Source organism: Macrobrachium rosenbergii, chromosome 39 (assembly GCF_040412425.1).
Source record: "Macrobrachium rosenbergii isolate ZJJX-2024 chromosome 39, ASM4041242v1, whole genome shotgun sequence".
Taxonomy (NCBI): domain Eukaryota; kingdom Metazoa; phylum Arthropoda; class Malacostraca; order Decapoda; family Palaemonidae; genus Macrobrachium; species Macrobrachium rosenbergii.
The window spans coordinates 16,873,900-16,890,816 of record NC_089779.1 but is presented as its reverse complement, the minus strand read 5'-3'; the positions used below and the strand labels follow the sequence as shown (position 1 = coordinate 16,890,816).

General features: G+C 41.1%; 1 protein-coding gene across 1 annotated transcript in view; it reads right to left on the bottom strand.

Moving 5' to 3' along the window:
- Window positions 1–2,352: 2,352 nt before the first annotated feature.
- LOC136825788 (uncharacterized) overlaps window positions 2,353–16,917 on the bottom strand; it is a 41,521-nt gene continuing 26,956 nt past the window's right edge. Inside the window, exons 10-11 of the mRNA XM_067082683.1 lie at window positions 16,171–16,306; window positions 2,353–6,701 (exon numbers count right to left, since the gene is read on the bottom strand). Coding sequence (XP_066938784.1) covers window positions 3,093–6,701; window positions 16,171–16,306 — 3,745 coding nt within the window. The 3' untranslated portion in view covers window positions 2,353–3,092. The remainder of the gene's footprint in view (window positions 6,702–16,170; window positions 16,307–16,917) is intronic.

Below are 16,917 nucleotides of genomic sequence, written 5' to 3'. Positions count from 1 at the left end.
CCCATATTCAATGGTAGAATGCGATGCCTGGCTAAACCACTAGACATCGCACCTGACCCTATAATTTAAAAGTATAATTCACCGGCTAAGCAAATTAAAACTGAATATAAATGGCAAATGGACTAATGCACTAAGAATTAAACAAATTACTTGCAAGAATTGGTGCCCTCGTCTCAAGTATGTGATCGATCTACCCATGGGCCTAGGCTACGTTTTGGACGACGGCTTCTTACTAAACTGTGCCGTAGACACGTGTCAACGTCCATACAATTTACACTTTTTTTGTATTAGATCACGATTTAAATTCAAGAACTCTTCGATTCTGAAAACGAGATAAATGTTTACAAAAACGAACAAAAGAACAAGTGAAGAGGTTAGGCATCAGCTCTGTTAGCATTCACTGGTTCCAATAATGTTTCATTGTGGTCACCTAATTCACTTTGTTTGGTTTTATGTAGAGCCCTCCACATGGATAATTCCCTCTATGGCGGGGCCATGTACGTTTTCAAAATAAGGTGCTTCTTATATTTTACAATTGTCTTTCAGTGTTTTCTCGTCAGTATCGTAGCTCCTGCAGAATAGGAGTCTTTATTTCCTTTTTAAATTTGCATTCTTCTTGTAAGCTCTTCACTTCAGGCGGTATTTTTCATTACGTGATTAAGATTTTTAAGTTTAATACGGCAATTAGACGTGATTATCACTAAAAATAAAATAAAAAGTCAAGTAAACGGCCGTTTAATAATTCCTAGATTTCCGATATACTGGTGGCATTCGCGGGAGACGACAAAGTAAAAAAAAAAAAAATCTACAGGATAGGTCTCTAAAAATCTTGCTACTCTCAGTAAACTTTTTACGTACATATAAATAGAGCTGGACAGGATATAAGTCTCAGCAGTGACTGATATCAATAACACCTACAACTCTGGAATGAGTTCATGGGAAGGATAGGAATATAGGATTTAGGCCAAAGGCGAGTGCAGAGACCTATGAGGTCATTTAGCGCTGAAAGGAAAATTGAGAGTAAAGGAGGTTTGAAAGTTGTAACAGGAGGAATACCTCGCTGTTGCACTGACAAAACCGTTAGGCAAGGGTGGAAAGTAAGATGGAAGAAAGAGGATATGAAAGGAGCTACAGTAAAATGAATGAAAGAGGCTGCATGCAGCTAGGGGCCGAAGGGATGCTGCACAGGACCTTAAATAATGCCTACAGTGTACCACATGAGGTGCACTGACGGCATTACTACCCTACGGGAGGAACGAGTTGATGATAAGAGAAACATCATCAACAAAAAGTTACAGGCAAGAGGATCCAGCGTGTTAGACTTACTCTCAAACATATTTCAAGTTTTGGTGAGGTTCAGCTTGCATTGTACATTAGTTTTATCTAAAATCTGTTAAAGAAAATCTGCAACTGCAAGTTTAAAATCTGGATATATTAACGACATAAATACGCTGCATCATCTGCACATCAACCGTTCAATGCAATCTGCAGTTAACATACTCACTTTTACAAAGAAATGCAGTTATGTAGTTACTCCACAACAACGTTTAACAACTTTCCATTAGCCTTATAAAGTTTTTGGAAGCTTTAAATTATACGAATCTGTAAAAACAGTTAACTTGATTTTAACCAATACAATGAAGAACCTACGTTAGTTTTGGCTGTTCAGATGTCTAGGCGACAAGATCTTTAATATGCATCCTACCAGCAATGTCTTTTTCTTTTAATGCAACATAATTTTAAAGACAAGAAGTATATCTTAGTTTAACCAGACCACTTATCCTGTAAGTATGTTGGTGGAATATTCTCAATTCCTTAAGCAAGTAGGAAGCCCAAGAAAAACGAGTGAAACTACTTAACAAACACATACAATTGCCTACCAGTAGTATTTGTCATTACGATTTTGTTCAGGGACATAGCATAAACCACTTGCTTACATACAAAGATCCAAGCTGGATAATGTTAAAAGAGCTTGTTCTTCACTCTTGGATTTAACAGTAAAGCTATCACTCTTCAATGAGGCGGGATTTTTTCTAAGAATTTTTTGATGTTTGGGTATCTTCCCATTTATCTTGTAATCTTTCATGTGGCTGATGATATAAATATAAACGGAGGTATACTAAAAGGAATGAAAGGGGTTGCAGCTAGGGGTTGAAGGAACACTGCAAAAACCTCAAGTAATGCCTACAGTGCACAGCGTGAGGTGCACTGACAGCGCTACCCCATTACGGGGATTGAGAAATTGGTTCTACCCTCTTCCCTCAGGGGTGATCAAATGTGAAGTATTCTGGAATTTAATTTTGAAAATTTCTGATGTTGCTACATACTGAAAGGAAACAATAATACATCCTGTATTAAACTGATTTTTATTAAATCAAAAAAAGCATAACATGAGATTCAATCTAAAATACAATTCACACTTTATGATTTATATATGGCATACTGTCTTCAAATCATCTTAGTAGAAGCATTTAGCAATATACAAGGATGCATTACCGTCAACCAATGTGCAACTATGTTTTAAAAAGGAAGACAGGAAAGGAGCAATAATACATTTACACAATAGCTTAAGGAGGAGCAAAGCAGTCATAAACATTATGATTTTGTGTAAATACTCCGCGTTATTTGATGGCTTTAAACAAAATGTAATATTGCTATATACTCACTCTTCTTTCCTGTTTTAAAATGTATGCCAGCACTAGCTCACCCTAGACTCTTCTTTTCTTTACCTTGCGGATTTGCTCATTTACTTACTATACAGAAGATTTAATCAAATTCATAAAAATGGAGAAATTAACTGGATATACACATAAATTCCTTGTGTACATGATAAACAAAATATGCTGACAACACAAAATTACCAAAGAATCTCATCGAATAAATTTTGCGAGATCACAGAGAAAACAGAACGGGAATTATTTATGCCTACCTTTACCACTCAGAAGATCCATACTTATTTTCTTTCAGATCACAAAAATTTGCCCCATATAAAAATAGTATTCCTTTACAATAAAAAAAATTAGACTGCACATTAACTTTTGAACACTAAAACAGAACTCTTTCGTGTACTAACCTTACATGAATACAATGACCTAAGATAAGGGGAAGTTCTTGAGAAGGGGACGAGACGGGTAATAAAACTGACCAGGGGGAGAAAATCCGTGCATGCCTCCCGAAGAGGCCATGTTTGTGTGATGACTGTAATGGCTGAATGCTACGGAAACAGGCCTCACTAAGGTGTTACCATACACTGGCAACATAAACTGAGGACCAGGATTTGCTTGCAGATATGGCGGAGGTATCAGAGGATATCCTGCGTTATGTAAATATCTATTCTGACTTTCTACATGCACTGAAAAAGCGCGCCTGTTTTGAATTCCTAACAGTGGATAAACAGGATATGGAACAGTGCCAAAACTGATTTGCTTTTCAAAATTTGTGTGTGGCAAATAGGGAATGCTGTTCATCTCTGGATGGGGTGAGACACGATCAAATCCATTCATATTATCGTTAAAAAAATTATTTTGATTGTAATTTAGATTAGATAAATTATTATTATGTACACAGTGATTACCAGTAAACATTGTACTAGCTGTCTTATGCCCCTCAGTCTCTTCTGTAATGGAGGGATTTTTGACAGTGACATGATTACTGCTTAGAGACAAGGGAAGCGTAAGACCTCCTTCAACCTGGTCAAGGGCTAACTCGGTGTTTGTGGGACACTTTTCCCACACATCCTTAGAATTCTGATCACTGCCAGAGCTTAATTCGCAAGGCTTCTTAATATTTGTGGTATGTCTATCAGGTGGGGATTTAACTTTTAATCTTGTTGCATGACAAGGTTGCTTCTCCATCTCTAAATGATGCACCTGTTTTCCAGGTTCTACATTAAGATTTTTAATCTGAGCTCTCTTTTTCTTGTAACTTTTCTTCAATTCAGAGATAATCAGCTTTAACTTTTCCAAGGTATGATGCACTGATGGTGAAGTAGCATCGGTGACACTATTTACAATAGTTTTGTATTCCTGCTTCTTTAATTGCAGACTTAAGTCCAAGAGGTTTAATTCCTCTAAGAGCTGCTCACAATCTTGAGCATTTGGTGGAGAATCCAGGTCATCATATTCCCTTTTAGCTTTTGTTTCTTTTTCTTCTTCAGTCAACAGTTGACTTCCACTGCTTGTGAGACACTTTTCGTATACATGTTTGGAATTCTGACCACTGCCAGAGCTTAATTCACAAGGCATCTTCGTATTAGTGACATATCTATCAGATGGGGATTTAATTTTCATACTAGTTGCATGACAAAGTTGCTTATGTTCCACATCTGCTTCAGTTTCTTTTGCCTCTTCAGTCGAGAGCTGACAAATTACTCTGGGTTGGGGTGGTGTTTGTGGTAATTCTGGAGACGAATTTTCAGAAATTATTCTGTCAACTGGTGAATTGTGCAATATTACTGGCGCTGTACAATATTTTTCTTCTGATTTATGTAAACTATATGCTTTTTCTTCAACTTTCCTTGTTGCTTGCTCCATATAAGTCACATTCCTTACTTCTAAATCACATCTCTCACTAGATGATCTATCCACAATCTCTCTCACATTGCTTGCTTTAGTGTCTTCACAGTCTGTACACCCAGAAAGATGAGACACCCTTGAGTTTACTTCTGTCTCACTGACTGGTTTTTTATTGGGACTACCATCTTCCTCACAGCACTGACTCATGTTGCTATCGTTAAAAACTTTCTCTGAAAACTCTACAACAGACATCTCTGCAGTGCTAATGTTAATTTTCAAAGATGTATCATGTGAAAACTGAGAGTAATTTACACCTTTTGTTCCAAGATCCTTTCCATTGTTCCTAGCTTCACATTCATTATTATCTCCAGGATATTTTCTGTCAGAACACTGCAAATTATTAGTGACAAGGCCACAACTAGTTGATCCAGTCTGGTCATCAAACAAACTATTTTTCTTTCCAAGTTCTTCATTTGTAACATCTGGCAATGTAACATTTCTATCGCAGATAAATGCCTTTCCAACCTTATGATGCTCGTCAATGTCATGAATAATTTGACTGCCAGAAGCTAGCTGTGGTAAAGAAATATTTTTACTGCCAGCTTGATTCATATTATTTTGTGGATCTCCAATATTGTTTTTGTGCAATATCCAACCATCACATTCATACAGCTCCCTATCATTTCCTCTGAATTCTCCGCAAGGATTCACTGAATGACAATTTTCTTCAACTTTCTTAACACTGGCTGAAGCTGAAGTGTAAGGGGTCAGTGGGTTCTGATTTTCATCTTTTAAAGAAGTTTGATTTATCGTATACAGATCAAATGGTGATTTTACTAACACATTATGATGTCCAATTTTTTTATTCGCTGCAAGGGTCATCTGGTTAATATATGCTATACTGACATCTGATGACAAACAAGAATTATCAAGCTGATCAAAAGAATTATTCTTTCCCGGTTCACAACTGCCACTATTAAGACTGTGTCCAGCAGCAACAAGATTATTGGGCGTCTTCTGTTGTATGGCAGACATATATACATTTTCAGTTGGTTTACAACAGTCTGCAACAGTACCATTTTCTTTTTCACTGACAGTATCTGATTGATGTATTGGGACACAGTGGATAGAATTTAACTTTTCCTGGCTTCTTGGTGCTACTGAACCAGAAACAGAAAAATCAGAATTCAGCCTGCTGGGTTTACGCAACCCACTTTGGCTTACGTTATGCCTTAACCATCGATTGCGTGGCATTTCCAGGTTTTGAAGCAATGAAAGACAACTGATAAGTTTACTGGGTTCACTAAAGTCCACTGTTTCTTTTCCACCTGTAACAGATATTACATCTCTTCCAGTTGTACACTGAAACTGGTCAACAGATGTCTCCATACTGGATACACAGGTATTATCTAGAACATCACTGGTTTTTGGATCTCGAGTTAATGTCGGTTGAATAGCAAACACAGATTTACAACCTTTCTCTGCATCAGAAATCTTGCTTGTAGTATTACCTCCCACTAAGCAGTTTGAAATAGGTAAGGCAACAGACAATCCAGGGTCGAACATGGGCTGATCTGATGTGTTAACTGACAAAGAACTTTTATCACAAACTTGGTGGAAATCATTTTTCATGATTTTATCTCCATCCAATTTTGTTACTGCCTTGGGTGACACAATACCGGTTTTTCTGGCAAAAACTGCTTCCTGAGGAAGTGCTGGACAGACACTGGCACTAAACTGATTCTTATCAACTGCTAATGTTGGTGAATATGGTTTTTCTTTGGAGAAGACATGTTCTAGGTGAGAACCTTTTGTGACACTCACCTCGGTGTTGGTAAACTCAACAGGCTGACATACTGCTGAAGATCTTTCTAGAGGAATATTGCTGATATAACTGCTAGTTTCTACAGCTGGATTTGCATATTCATTCACATAAGGAGACTTTGAAACTATAGACGTGTAAACATTACCATCACCTCTCAGTGCTAAACTTTGAGGAACTTCAAAATTGCTGTTTCTTAAATTACTGCCATCAATTCCAGAAAGAGTCGCTCTTCCACTAAATTCTTTAACTTGTGCATTTTTTGAGAACTCATAAATGAAATTATCCATTACTGTACTATTCATCGTAACATTGCTCTTGCTTGTAGTACACATTTCACTGTATTTGTATTTCTTGATCAATTCCTGTAAATATAAGAAAAATTATATTTTCATAATAAAATAAATTTTTGAACATACTTACCTGGTACAGTAGTTATATATATAGCTTAAGTCCCTGACGTCACGGCAGAATTTCAAAACTCGCGGCAATCGCCGATAAGGAGGTCAGGTGGTCCAACTATGCGCCCTCTACCCAGGTACCTGGAACCATTCCAGTTATTCCTCAGATCTTCCATGCCTCTCGTCTCTAGAGGGGAGGAGCGTGGGAATTAAATTATATATAACTACCAGGTAAGTATGTTCAAAAATTTATTTTATTATGAAAATATCATTTTTAAACATCTGACTTAACTGGTAGTTATATATATAGCCGATTGACACCTTTGGCAGAGAGTCAGAGACAGCCAACATCGTTGGAATTGACAAAATTAAAAATTGCAAAACCAACTCAAGGTTCCTACCTGTTAAGGAAGCTGACTTCAATGTTTTCCTGCCTCATTCTGTCTGCATTCCTCAAGAGATCCAACGATCCACCCAGGAGGCTGAAAATCTCCAGGGGCTGTCAACCGGTGTATAACCTCTATGTGACTAGACCTCCTTAAAATACCCTTGTTCCGGGCGCTACCAAGGAACAAAACGACCACCTGACTAAATAACAAAACAAAAACACAATCTAACTAAAAACTATTTGCTAATGATTGCGGAAAACTGCGTCCAGCCTTCGCAAACAACCATAAAAATTTTCTCCATTTCAAGGAAAAGGAAAAAAGGGTATTGGTTTATGGGATTGCAGGGGTAGCCCCTTCTCCCACTACTGAATTAGCCGCTACAAATGGACCCAGAGTGTAGCAATCTTCATATACGGTCTTAACCTGTTTAAGGTAATGTGAGGCAAACACTGACTTGCTTCTCCAGAAGGTCGCATCTAAGATACTTTGCAGGGACCTATTCTGTTTAAAAGCCACAGAGGTTGCTACTGCCCTAACCTCGTGCGTCTTAACTTTGAGAATCTCTAGATTCGCTTCGTTAAACTCTGAATGTGCTTCTCTTATCAATTGCCTGATAAAATAAGATAGCGCATTCTTAGACATTTGTAACGAGGGTTTCTTGACCGAACACCAAAGCGCTTCTGACTTACCTCATAAGTCCTTAGTCCTTTCCAGGTAGTACTTCAGAGCTCTTACCGGGCACAGAACTCTCTCTATTTCCTTACCTGTGATATCCGTCAGGTTCGGAATCTCGAATGTTTTGGGCAAGGGTCGAGATGAGAGTTCATTCTTAGCAAGAAAACCAAGTTGCAATGAACAAATTGCTTTGCCTTGTCTAAAGCCTACAGACTTGCTGAAGGCATGAATCTCACTTACTCTTTTTGCTGTGGCCAAACTGACCAGGAAAAGAGTTTTCATGGTAAGGTCCTTTAATGATGTCTTATGCAAGGACTCGAACCTATCTCCCATGAGAAACCTCAGGGCCACATCTAAGTTCCAAGCTGGTGAGTCCTGAACTTTCTCTTTAACGGTCTTGAAGGATCTGATAAGGTCCTGGAGATCCTTATTGCAAGACAGATCTAAGTTTCTGTGTCTAAAAACAGCAGTTAACATACTCCTATATCCCTTAATTGTGGAAATAGAGAACTTAAGTTTCCTTTTAAGGAAAAGAAGAAAATCTGCTATTTGGGTTACAGAGGTACTGGAAGAGGAAACAGAGTTGTTCCTGCACCATCCTCTAAATCTTCCCACTTGGATTGGTATACCTTAATGGTTGATGACCTCCTTCCTCTTGCAATCGTGTTAGCTGCCTCCTTCGAAAAGCCTCTAGCTCTTGTGAGTTTTTCGATAGTCTGAAGGCAGTCATTTGTAGAGCTTGGAGGTTTTGGTGATACCTTTCCAAGTGGGGTTGTTTGAGTAGATCTATTCTCAATGGTAGTCTTCTCGGGGTGTCCACCATCCATTCCAGTACCTCTGTGAACCATTCCCTTGTTGGCCAGTAAGGGACCACTAGGGTCATTCTGGTCCCCTCGTGAGCTACGAACTTTTGCAACACTCTGTGAATAATTTTGAACGGGGGAAACGCATACACGTCCAAATTGGACCAATCCATGAGGAACGCGTCTGTGAATCGCCTCGGGATCTGGAATGGGAGAGCAGTAAGCCTCCAACTTCCTCGTTTGCACTGTGGCGAAGAGGTCTATGCATGGTCGTCCCCAAATCCGCCACAAGCTCTTGCAGACGTCCTGATGAAGCATCCACTCTGTCGATAGGACTCGATTTCTTCTGCTCAGCATGTCTGCCCTCACATTCCTTTCGCCTTGAATAAAACGGGTAACTAGTGTCACATCTTTCTCCTTCACCCAAAGAAGCAGTTTTCTTGCAGTCTCGTAAAGAGACCTGGAGTGGGTGCCTCCTTGTTTGTTGATGTAGGCCAATGCTGTCGTGTTGTTGGAGTTGACCTGCACCACTCTTTTCTCCACTTGACCTGCACCACTCTTTTCTCCACTAAGTGTTCGAATTCTATCAGAGCCAGAAGGATAGCAGTTAGTTCCTTCTGGTTGATGTGCCACTTTACTTGTTCTCTGGTCCAGGAGCCCGAGACTTCCATCTTTCCCAGTGTTGCTCCCCACCCCGAGTCCGACGCATCGGAGAACAACACTAGGTCTGGGTTCCTCTGTTGCAAGGAAAAGCCCTCTTGAAGCTTGAGGGGATCGTTCCACCATTTCAGATAATGTCTGACTTGCTCCGAAATGGGGATGCACTTTGTCTCTAGTTCCTTGTCTTTGTCCCAGTTCCGATTTAGATGGAATTGCAACAGACGAAGGTTCAGTCTTCCCAAGGAGACAAACTATTCTAGAGAGGAAAGGGTCCCCAGCAGACTCATCCATTCCCTCACCGAGCAAGTTCGTTTCCTTAGGAATTTCTGAAGTTTTTCTAATGCTTGTTCCGTCCTTGATACAGACGGAAAAGCCCGAAAAACCTGACTCTGAATCCTCATCCCAAGGTACTGAATATCTTGGGATGGGGTCAGCTGAGACTTCGCTCTGTTTATCAACAGGCCAAGTTCTTCTGATAAATGAAGAGTTGTCTGAAGATCCTCCAGGCAGCGAGCGTAGGAAGGAGCTCTGAGGAGCCAGTCGTCCAGATATAAGGAGACTCTGATGCCTCTTGTGTGAAGCATTCCAGCTACGTTTGTCATTAATCTCGTGAAAATCTGAGGAGTGGTGCTTAGGCCGAAACAAAGGGCTCGAAACTGGAAAACTTCTCCCCCGTGAACGAACCTCAGGTATTTCTTGGAGCCTGGGTGGATAGGGATGTGAAAATACGCATCCTGAAGATCCATTGATACCATCCAGTCGTGCTGTCTGACTGCTGCTAGAACGGATTTCGTTGTTTCCATCGTGAATTTTGTCTTCTGATCAAACACGTTGAGTGCGCTCACGTCTAGCACCGGCCTCCATCCCCCAGAACTCTTGGGAACCAGGAACAAACGATTGTAAAATCCTGGAGTTTCTGGATCTAGCACTTTCTCTATAGCCTGTTTCTGCAGCAATAGAGAAAACTGCTGTTGCAGAGCCTCCGCCTTGATTTTCACTCTGTAATTGGCCGAAAGGTCTATCGGTCTTGTAGCTAAAGGGGGCTTCCTCAGGAAAGGGCTCTTGTACCCCTCCTTGATCAATTGAATGGACCATGGGTCCGCTCCTCTCCTCTCCCATTCTTGCCAGAAGTGTGTCAATCTGGCTCCTACTGCTGTCTGAAGGAGACTTTCCTCAGACTCTACTTCTCCCTTGTCTAGAGCCTCTTTTCGTAGACCTTTTGCCAGCGGATCTTGAATTCCCTCTACTGAGGGTTCTGCCTCGAAAAGGCTGAAACACTGGAGCTTCTCCTTTGACCTTCTGAGGAACGAAGCTTGATGGCAGAACTTTTCTAGCCGTCTTGGTGATTAAGTCCTGCGTGGCTTTTTGAGCTAAGGCTGAAGAGATCTCTTTCACTAATTCTTGTGGAAACAGGTGGGTAGAAAGAGGAGCATAAAGGAGTTCTGACTTCTGGATGGGTGTAACCCCATTGGAAAGAAAAGTACAAAGGTGGGCCCTTTTCTTCAAGACTCCTGCCGAGAAGAGAGCTGCCAGTTCGTTGGCTCCATCTCTGAGAGCCTTGTCCATACATGACATTAGATGAACTAGTTCCTCAGTCTCCAAATCTTTGATGGTCTCCGTCTTTTTTCCCAAGGCTCCCAGAGTCCAGTCTAGAAAATTAAAGACTTCAAAAGCCCTGAAGATTCCCTTGAGGAGATGATCCATTTCCGAAGGAGACCAAAAAACCTTAGATTTGCCCATGGCTACTCGGCGAGAAGCGTCTACCAGGCTCGAGAAGTCCCCCTGGGAAGAGGCAGGAACTCCCAGGCCAAGAGCTTCTCCAGTCTCGTACCAAATGCTAGATCTCGACGCTAGTCTAGCCGGGGGAAAAGAGAATACTGTCCGTCCTTGGTCCTTCTTGGTGTTCATCCACTCCTCCATTACTCATAAAGCTCGTTTGGAGGAACGAGACATAATCATTTTCGTGAAGATAGCCTTCTTAGTAGTCTTCCTGAGCGTGAATTCGAGGGTGGAGAACGAGGAGCAGCCGGCACGGTTGTCGGAAAAAGTTCCGTAAAACTTTCATCAACCTTTTTCCAGTCTGACGAGGGGTGTTGATCTTTCTGTTCCTCTTCGTCGGAAACGTTTTCAAGAGGAATATCTGGTGAAGGAGGAAGATCGTCGTCTACCTCCTCCGATTGTTGTCCAGTAACCGAAGTGGCGACGTCCTGTTTACTTGCTGTTGCCTCCAAACCATGAGAGCTCTCGACCAGAATGTCCTGGAGTCCAATATCTTGACGCTTGGCATCCTGGCGCCCAGCTGCACGTGCGTCCTGGCGTCCAAAATCTTGACGCTTGGCGTCCTGGCGCCCATCTGCAAGAGCGTCCTGGCATCCAAAATCTTGACGCTTGGCGTCCTGGCGCCCAGCTGCAAGAGTGTCCTGGTGTCCAGTCTCTTGACGTTTGACGTCCTGTCGTCCATCGTCTTGACGTCCAGTTCTACGACTCTTGACGTCCGTAGCTGCTGAACGCTTGACACCTGTGCGTCCTGCATCCAGAGCTTTATCAAACTGACGTACATAGCCTTGAACTTCTTTAGCTGGACGTCCTGTAACCTTCACCTTACCGGCAGGCTGCCAAGCTTGCATCAGGGAAGACAGTTTCTGCTGCATATCCTTCAACAAAGTCCACTGCGGAGCTTCCTGCTGCTGGGGACAGACTGGGGAAGCCGCAACATCATCTACTAAATCTTCATCCAACTGCAAAGATTGGGGACAGCGTTCTGGGGACGAGTCCCAATCCGAAGGAGGAGGGGGAGCATGCACAGACGTAAGAAAAGCGTCCGCTGCCTTCTTGCTGCCAGGCGTCCTGACCGAGTCTGGCAGTCTACGCCTGCTTTTGGCAGGAGAGCTACCCTCAGAGCTGAAATAGAAGCGCTCCGGGCTGCTCCAGTGGCTACACCCTGGAGCCTGAGAAGACCCCATACGACGTCCCTCAACAGGGGGCAGCTTCCTCTTGAGCGGTCTCGATTCTGAGACCAGACGCCAGCCCCGTCTGGGAACTGCGTCATCAGAAGACGAAGAACACATACTTACCTCGCCTTTCCTATGGCGAGGGTGAGCGTCCTGGTAAGCGTCCACAGGAACACTCGAGGGGACGACCGCTCGGGAGCTAAAATCTCTCGCCTCCCTTCGCCTGTCGACTTTCCTTCTCCCAGGGGTTGGGGAGCTTGGAAGAGGTCTAGGGCTAGGAGCACGACAGATCCGAGCGGCCGCACCCTCCACTGCACTTGCACTAACCTTAGCACTGACACTTGCACTTTTGAGATCTCTCATGTTAGACCACAATTTTTCCCTGTCTTCAGCAAGGGATTCTACTCGTTGGCCCAGGGCTTGAATGGCCGCCATCATATCCTTGAGAGTTGGGTCTTTACCTGAATCAGTAGGGGGATCAGGAACTACCACTACAGGAGAAGGATCAAAAGGGTCGTTAGCTTGGGGCAAAGAATTATTTAATTCCTGACTATCCTTAGAAGAGTGAGAAAAAGTACTCTTGGCTCTTCTGAGCCAGTCCCTTTCAAGCTTCCTTACATAGCAGTTATAATCCATCCACTCCCTTTCAGAAAGACCCAAACACTCATCACATCTATCATCTAACTCACACCTCTTACCCCTACATTTCATACATACTGAATGAGGATCCAAAGAGGCTTTCGCAAGCCGAGTCTTACACCCCCTCACACACATTCGCACACTCGAGGAGTCAGACATGTTGGTAGCAAATCCAAAAGAGAGATCAAAAGACAAGTCCAAGGGTCAAACCAAACAAAATCTAAAGAGTCAAGAAAAATCCAAGAAACAAATTCAAAAAACGAGCGAAAGCCAAAGCCAAAGTGTACTTCACCAAAAAAACTGCGAAAAAACACGGGCTGAATGAGTGAAATTCCAAGGATGTTACCGGAACGGTGGCAGGGAAGATCTGAGGAATAACTGGAATGGTTCCAGGTACCTGGGTAGAGGGCGCATAGGTGGACCACCTGACCTCCTTATCGGCGATTGCCGCGAGTTTTGAAATTCTGCCGTGACGTCAGGGACTTAAGCTATATATATAACTACCAGTTAAGTCAGATGTTTAAAAATTACTTTCGGACTAAAAAATTTGTAAATTTTAATTTGCCTGTAAATTTTGGTAAAGCCCTAGCATTAAGAAACTATCATTAAATAAATAAAACCTGAAGGATACACTAACATGATCAGCATTTTATTATGCTTCTCACACAGTTTAACTTGGAAATTTTATAGGAATGAAACTCAAATTTAAAATTGGTACGGATACAAATATCTTCCCTTGCACTGAGATATTAAGTTGCAATGCACAGTACAGAAGACAGTAGTAAATACAAATTCAAAAAGTACAGACTTGAGTTTGTTTAATTAAATATCCTTTAGCATGGGTTGCTTTGCTCAGTAAAAGCCCTGTACAGTACTAAACATCTTTAAAATACAGGGAAACCATAGTAGTCTCACACTGAATTCCGATCTAGACCATCAGGTATCCATCAACCACATTCCTCACTTTTCAAATACTGTAGTGTGGAAAAACACTGCATGATCAGTAGAGCTGATAGGAGGATACTTACTATATGACTGCTTGGTTTATATGAAAATATTAGTTTTGTGATTCATCAGTCCCATCAGATACACACTGTACATGCCTAAATTTCCATTTAGTTAGGAGGACAGAATTGCTGCCTATCTCCAGTTCATCATATCTGTACGATCTGGAAGAGTAATTTGGGGCTGGTATGAGTTGGGGACCAAGGCTCTGATAACCAAAGAGGGTTGTGTTTAAGGCAAGGAACTTATGCTTGAAGGGTATCTTTTGACTTGGTATATGAACACTTACCAGTCACACGAGACATAAAAACTAGTAACCCCACCACTGATGGTGATAATTACCAACATCTTGCTCCAAAGGTGAAACCTGGCCTCCTCACGACTACCAGTCATAATGAATCCAAATTCAAGCTGAGGGTTAAACTCCTAAATAAATTTTGGTAAAAGTGTATCAGTGCCAAGGTGCCTGCTTTCTTATACAGGTTCAAAATTCCTTATCCAAAACTTTTGGGGCCAGCTGTGTTTCAGTTATGAGATTTTTTCAGATTTGGAACTGCAGCATGCTCCCACAGTGGGGTCTGCAGAGTTTCAATTTCAGTAGATTATACAGTACTACGCTAGGCTTACTATGCCTGTTTCAGTTTTGGTAGATTCCACTGGTATTGCATGGTACATCTAAGTTAGCTTTTGACTAATTAAAAGGCCTCAAAGCAAACGTTCTGTAGACTAAATGCTTGGATAAGGAACTGTAAGCCTATTTTACGAAAAGATACATTCATGTTATCTTCAATTTCATGAACTGAAACTCCAACCTGTTCTACTTTGCCAAATGTTACATTGCTATATGGGCTCAGGATGGCATAATTTAGCAGGAGGAGACTGTGACCTGTTTCTTTCACAGCTTTAATCAGAGAAACAAACCGGTGCTGCAGCCCATGGAATCTTTGGTTCTCCATAAGTAGTGCGAAATGGCCCTGAAACAACAAAGGTGAATGTCTTCCTCTATTCACAAAGGAGGCAACAGAAAAAATGGCAAAGGACTCTGTGGAATGGTTCTGACTGTGGGGTTTGTGTCTTTGCATATGACAAACCCACTGACATCCAACTCCTACTACGCATGACTTCCCAAGAAAATATGTGGCTCTCACTGATCCATCTCAAAGATGTAAATGCCAAGAGAAAGATTTTGTACAGTTATGCCTCTTGTAATGGTCTGTATGGTTTAGCAATTCTCTTTACAATTGGGGAGAGACCCCAATTACAAGGTTTTGGATTTTCCTTATCGAAATGCTGATGGAGCCCCTTTAGCTCCATTGAAAAACCAATTTCTAGTCGACAAAGCTTAAATACCCACAAAAAAGCAGACCTATAGTCCTTGACAGCACAGTAATAGCTTCTTATGATGTCGAGGAAAGAAGGTTAAATCTGCAATTACGTACATTGACAGTGGGGTTGATTGAACTAGTGCCCCTTTTCAGAGGACCAATTACTGAACTGGCTTTGTATACAAAGGATAAATTAAAAATGTTCCTCAAATTATGTTTGTCTGCTTCATGACTTTACGATGACAATAGCAGGAATATACTCATACAGTGACAATGTGAATTTAAATTTTTTTTTTTTCAGCACGTGATGCAGGGAATGCTGGGTGTCATACTCTCTTACAAGTGCCAGGCAGCTGAAGCACTCTTTTCTAAGGCTTCCACATAGTAGCTTAGTGTAAATAAACAATACACTGTAGTTTCCTGTGTATAATCTGAGTGCTTTATTAAAAACAGATCCAAACTTTTAAGCTAAAAAAGAACAACTTTAGTTAATGAATACAAAGACAATGGTTAGAATAACGATGACAAACAGCAATCCTCTTGTGAGGAAACAAACCAGGGAACTCCAGGTACAGCTGTTAACAGCACTGCAGATTACAAAAAAATGAGGCAGGTGACTGATGGGTATTTGCCGGTCCAGACATTATTACCATTCTATTTCTATCTGTTAAACGAAAGTCTGCTGAGTCTAGGGTCATTTGAGACCACAAACAGGGGCAGACATGGGAAATGGGGCTATGATGTAACAAATGGAAGATTTGTACAAACTGTATAACCAACATTGTCTCCACAATGAAAAGCAAAGTTGAGAAATTTATGCTATCATTCTCTCCAAAAACAAAATAAAGAATCCATATCCTGACTATAACCTAACTAACATCAAACTGAACTTAAGCAATGCTATTACACCTGAACATTAAAAAAAATTCAAATTACATTATTTCTAACTTTAGGCTTAAGTTACCAACTGGGTTAAAGAAACTTACCTCCAAAGCATCAGCTGTTTCTTTGTCATTAAATCCCAACAATTTTAGAATCTCTGGTACATTACACAAAGGATATGCAGATAAACAAGAACGAACTTCACACACTGCTTCATCAAAAATGACACCTGATCCCAATCTGGAAACAATAACACATTTTAATAATGTGAGACATATCTCTATTACTTTCTAAATTTCCACATGGAACTTTGAGTCCTGAAAGTGTTTTGTAAGCACTAATCACTCAATGAATATCAATTTGTTTCACAACAAATCTTTTAATTGCATTTTACCCCAATTTAGGGTGGTCCTGAAATTGTCCCAGACGCTTCTGTCATTTTTAAAAAGAAAAGAGAAATCAGCCGGCAAAAGTGTACATGAGTGAGTGGGATTCCAGGGTCTCATGACCGTAAGTCTCATTCTTCTTGTGCATATAGTTCATAGCAATCTTGAAATTCCCATATACTATATCTACTTTTAACAAATTTACTTTCTCTTTTCCTCATCCTTTGTGCATTTTTTTTTTGTCTGTAGCAGAAGTGTTCATTTCTTCTGGATGTAACTTTAGATAACAACAGGTACTGATTCTCATCCCAAACTCTTGGACAGAGTTGTCTTCAGCCAAGTTTATTTTGCCAACTCTTAATGTTGACATGTGGTATAGACATAAAATGTGTTCAATATGTTTGTTGCATAAAATGTACTACAACAACAAACATACTCTGCACTCTTCTTTACCTGACCTAGCTG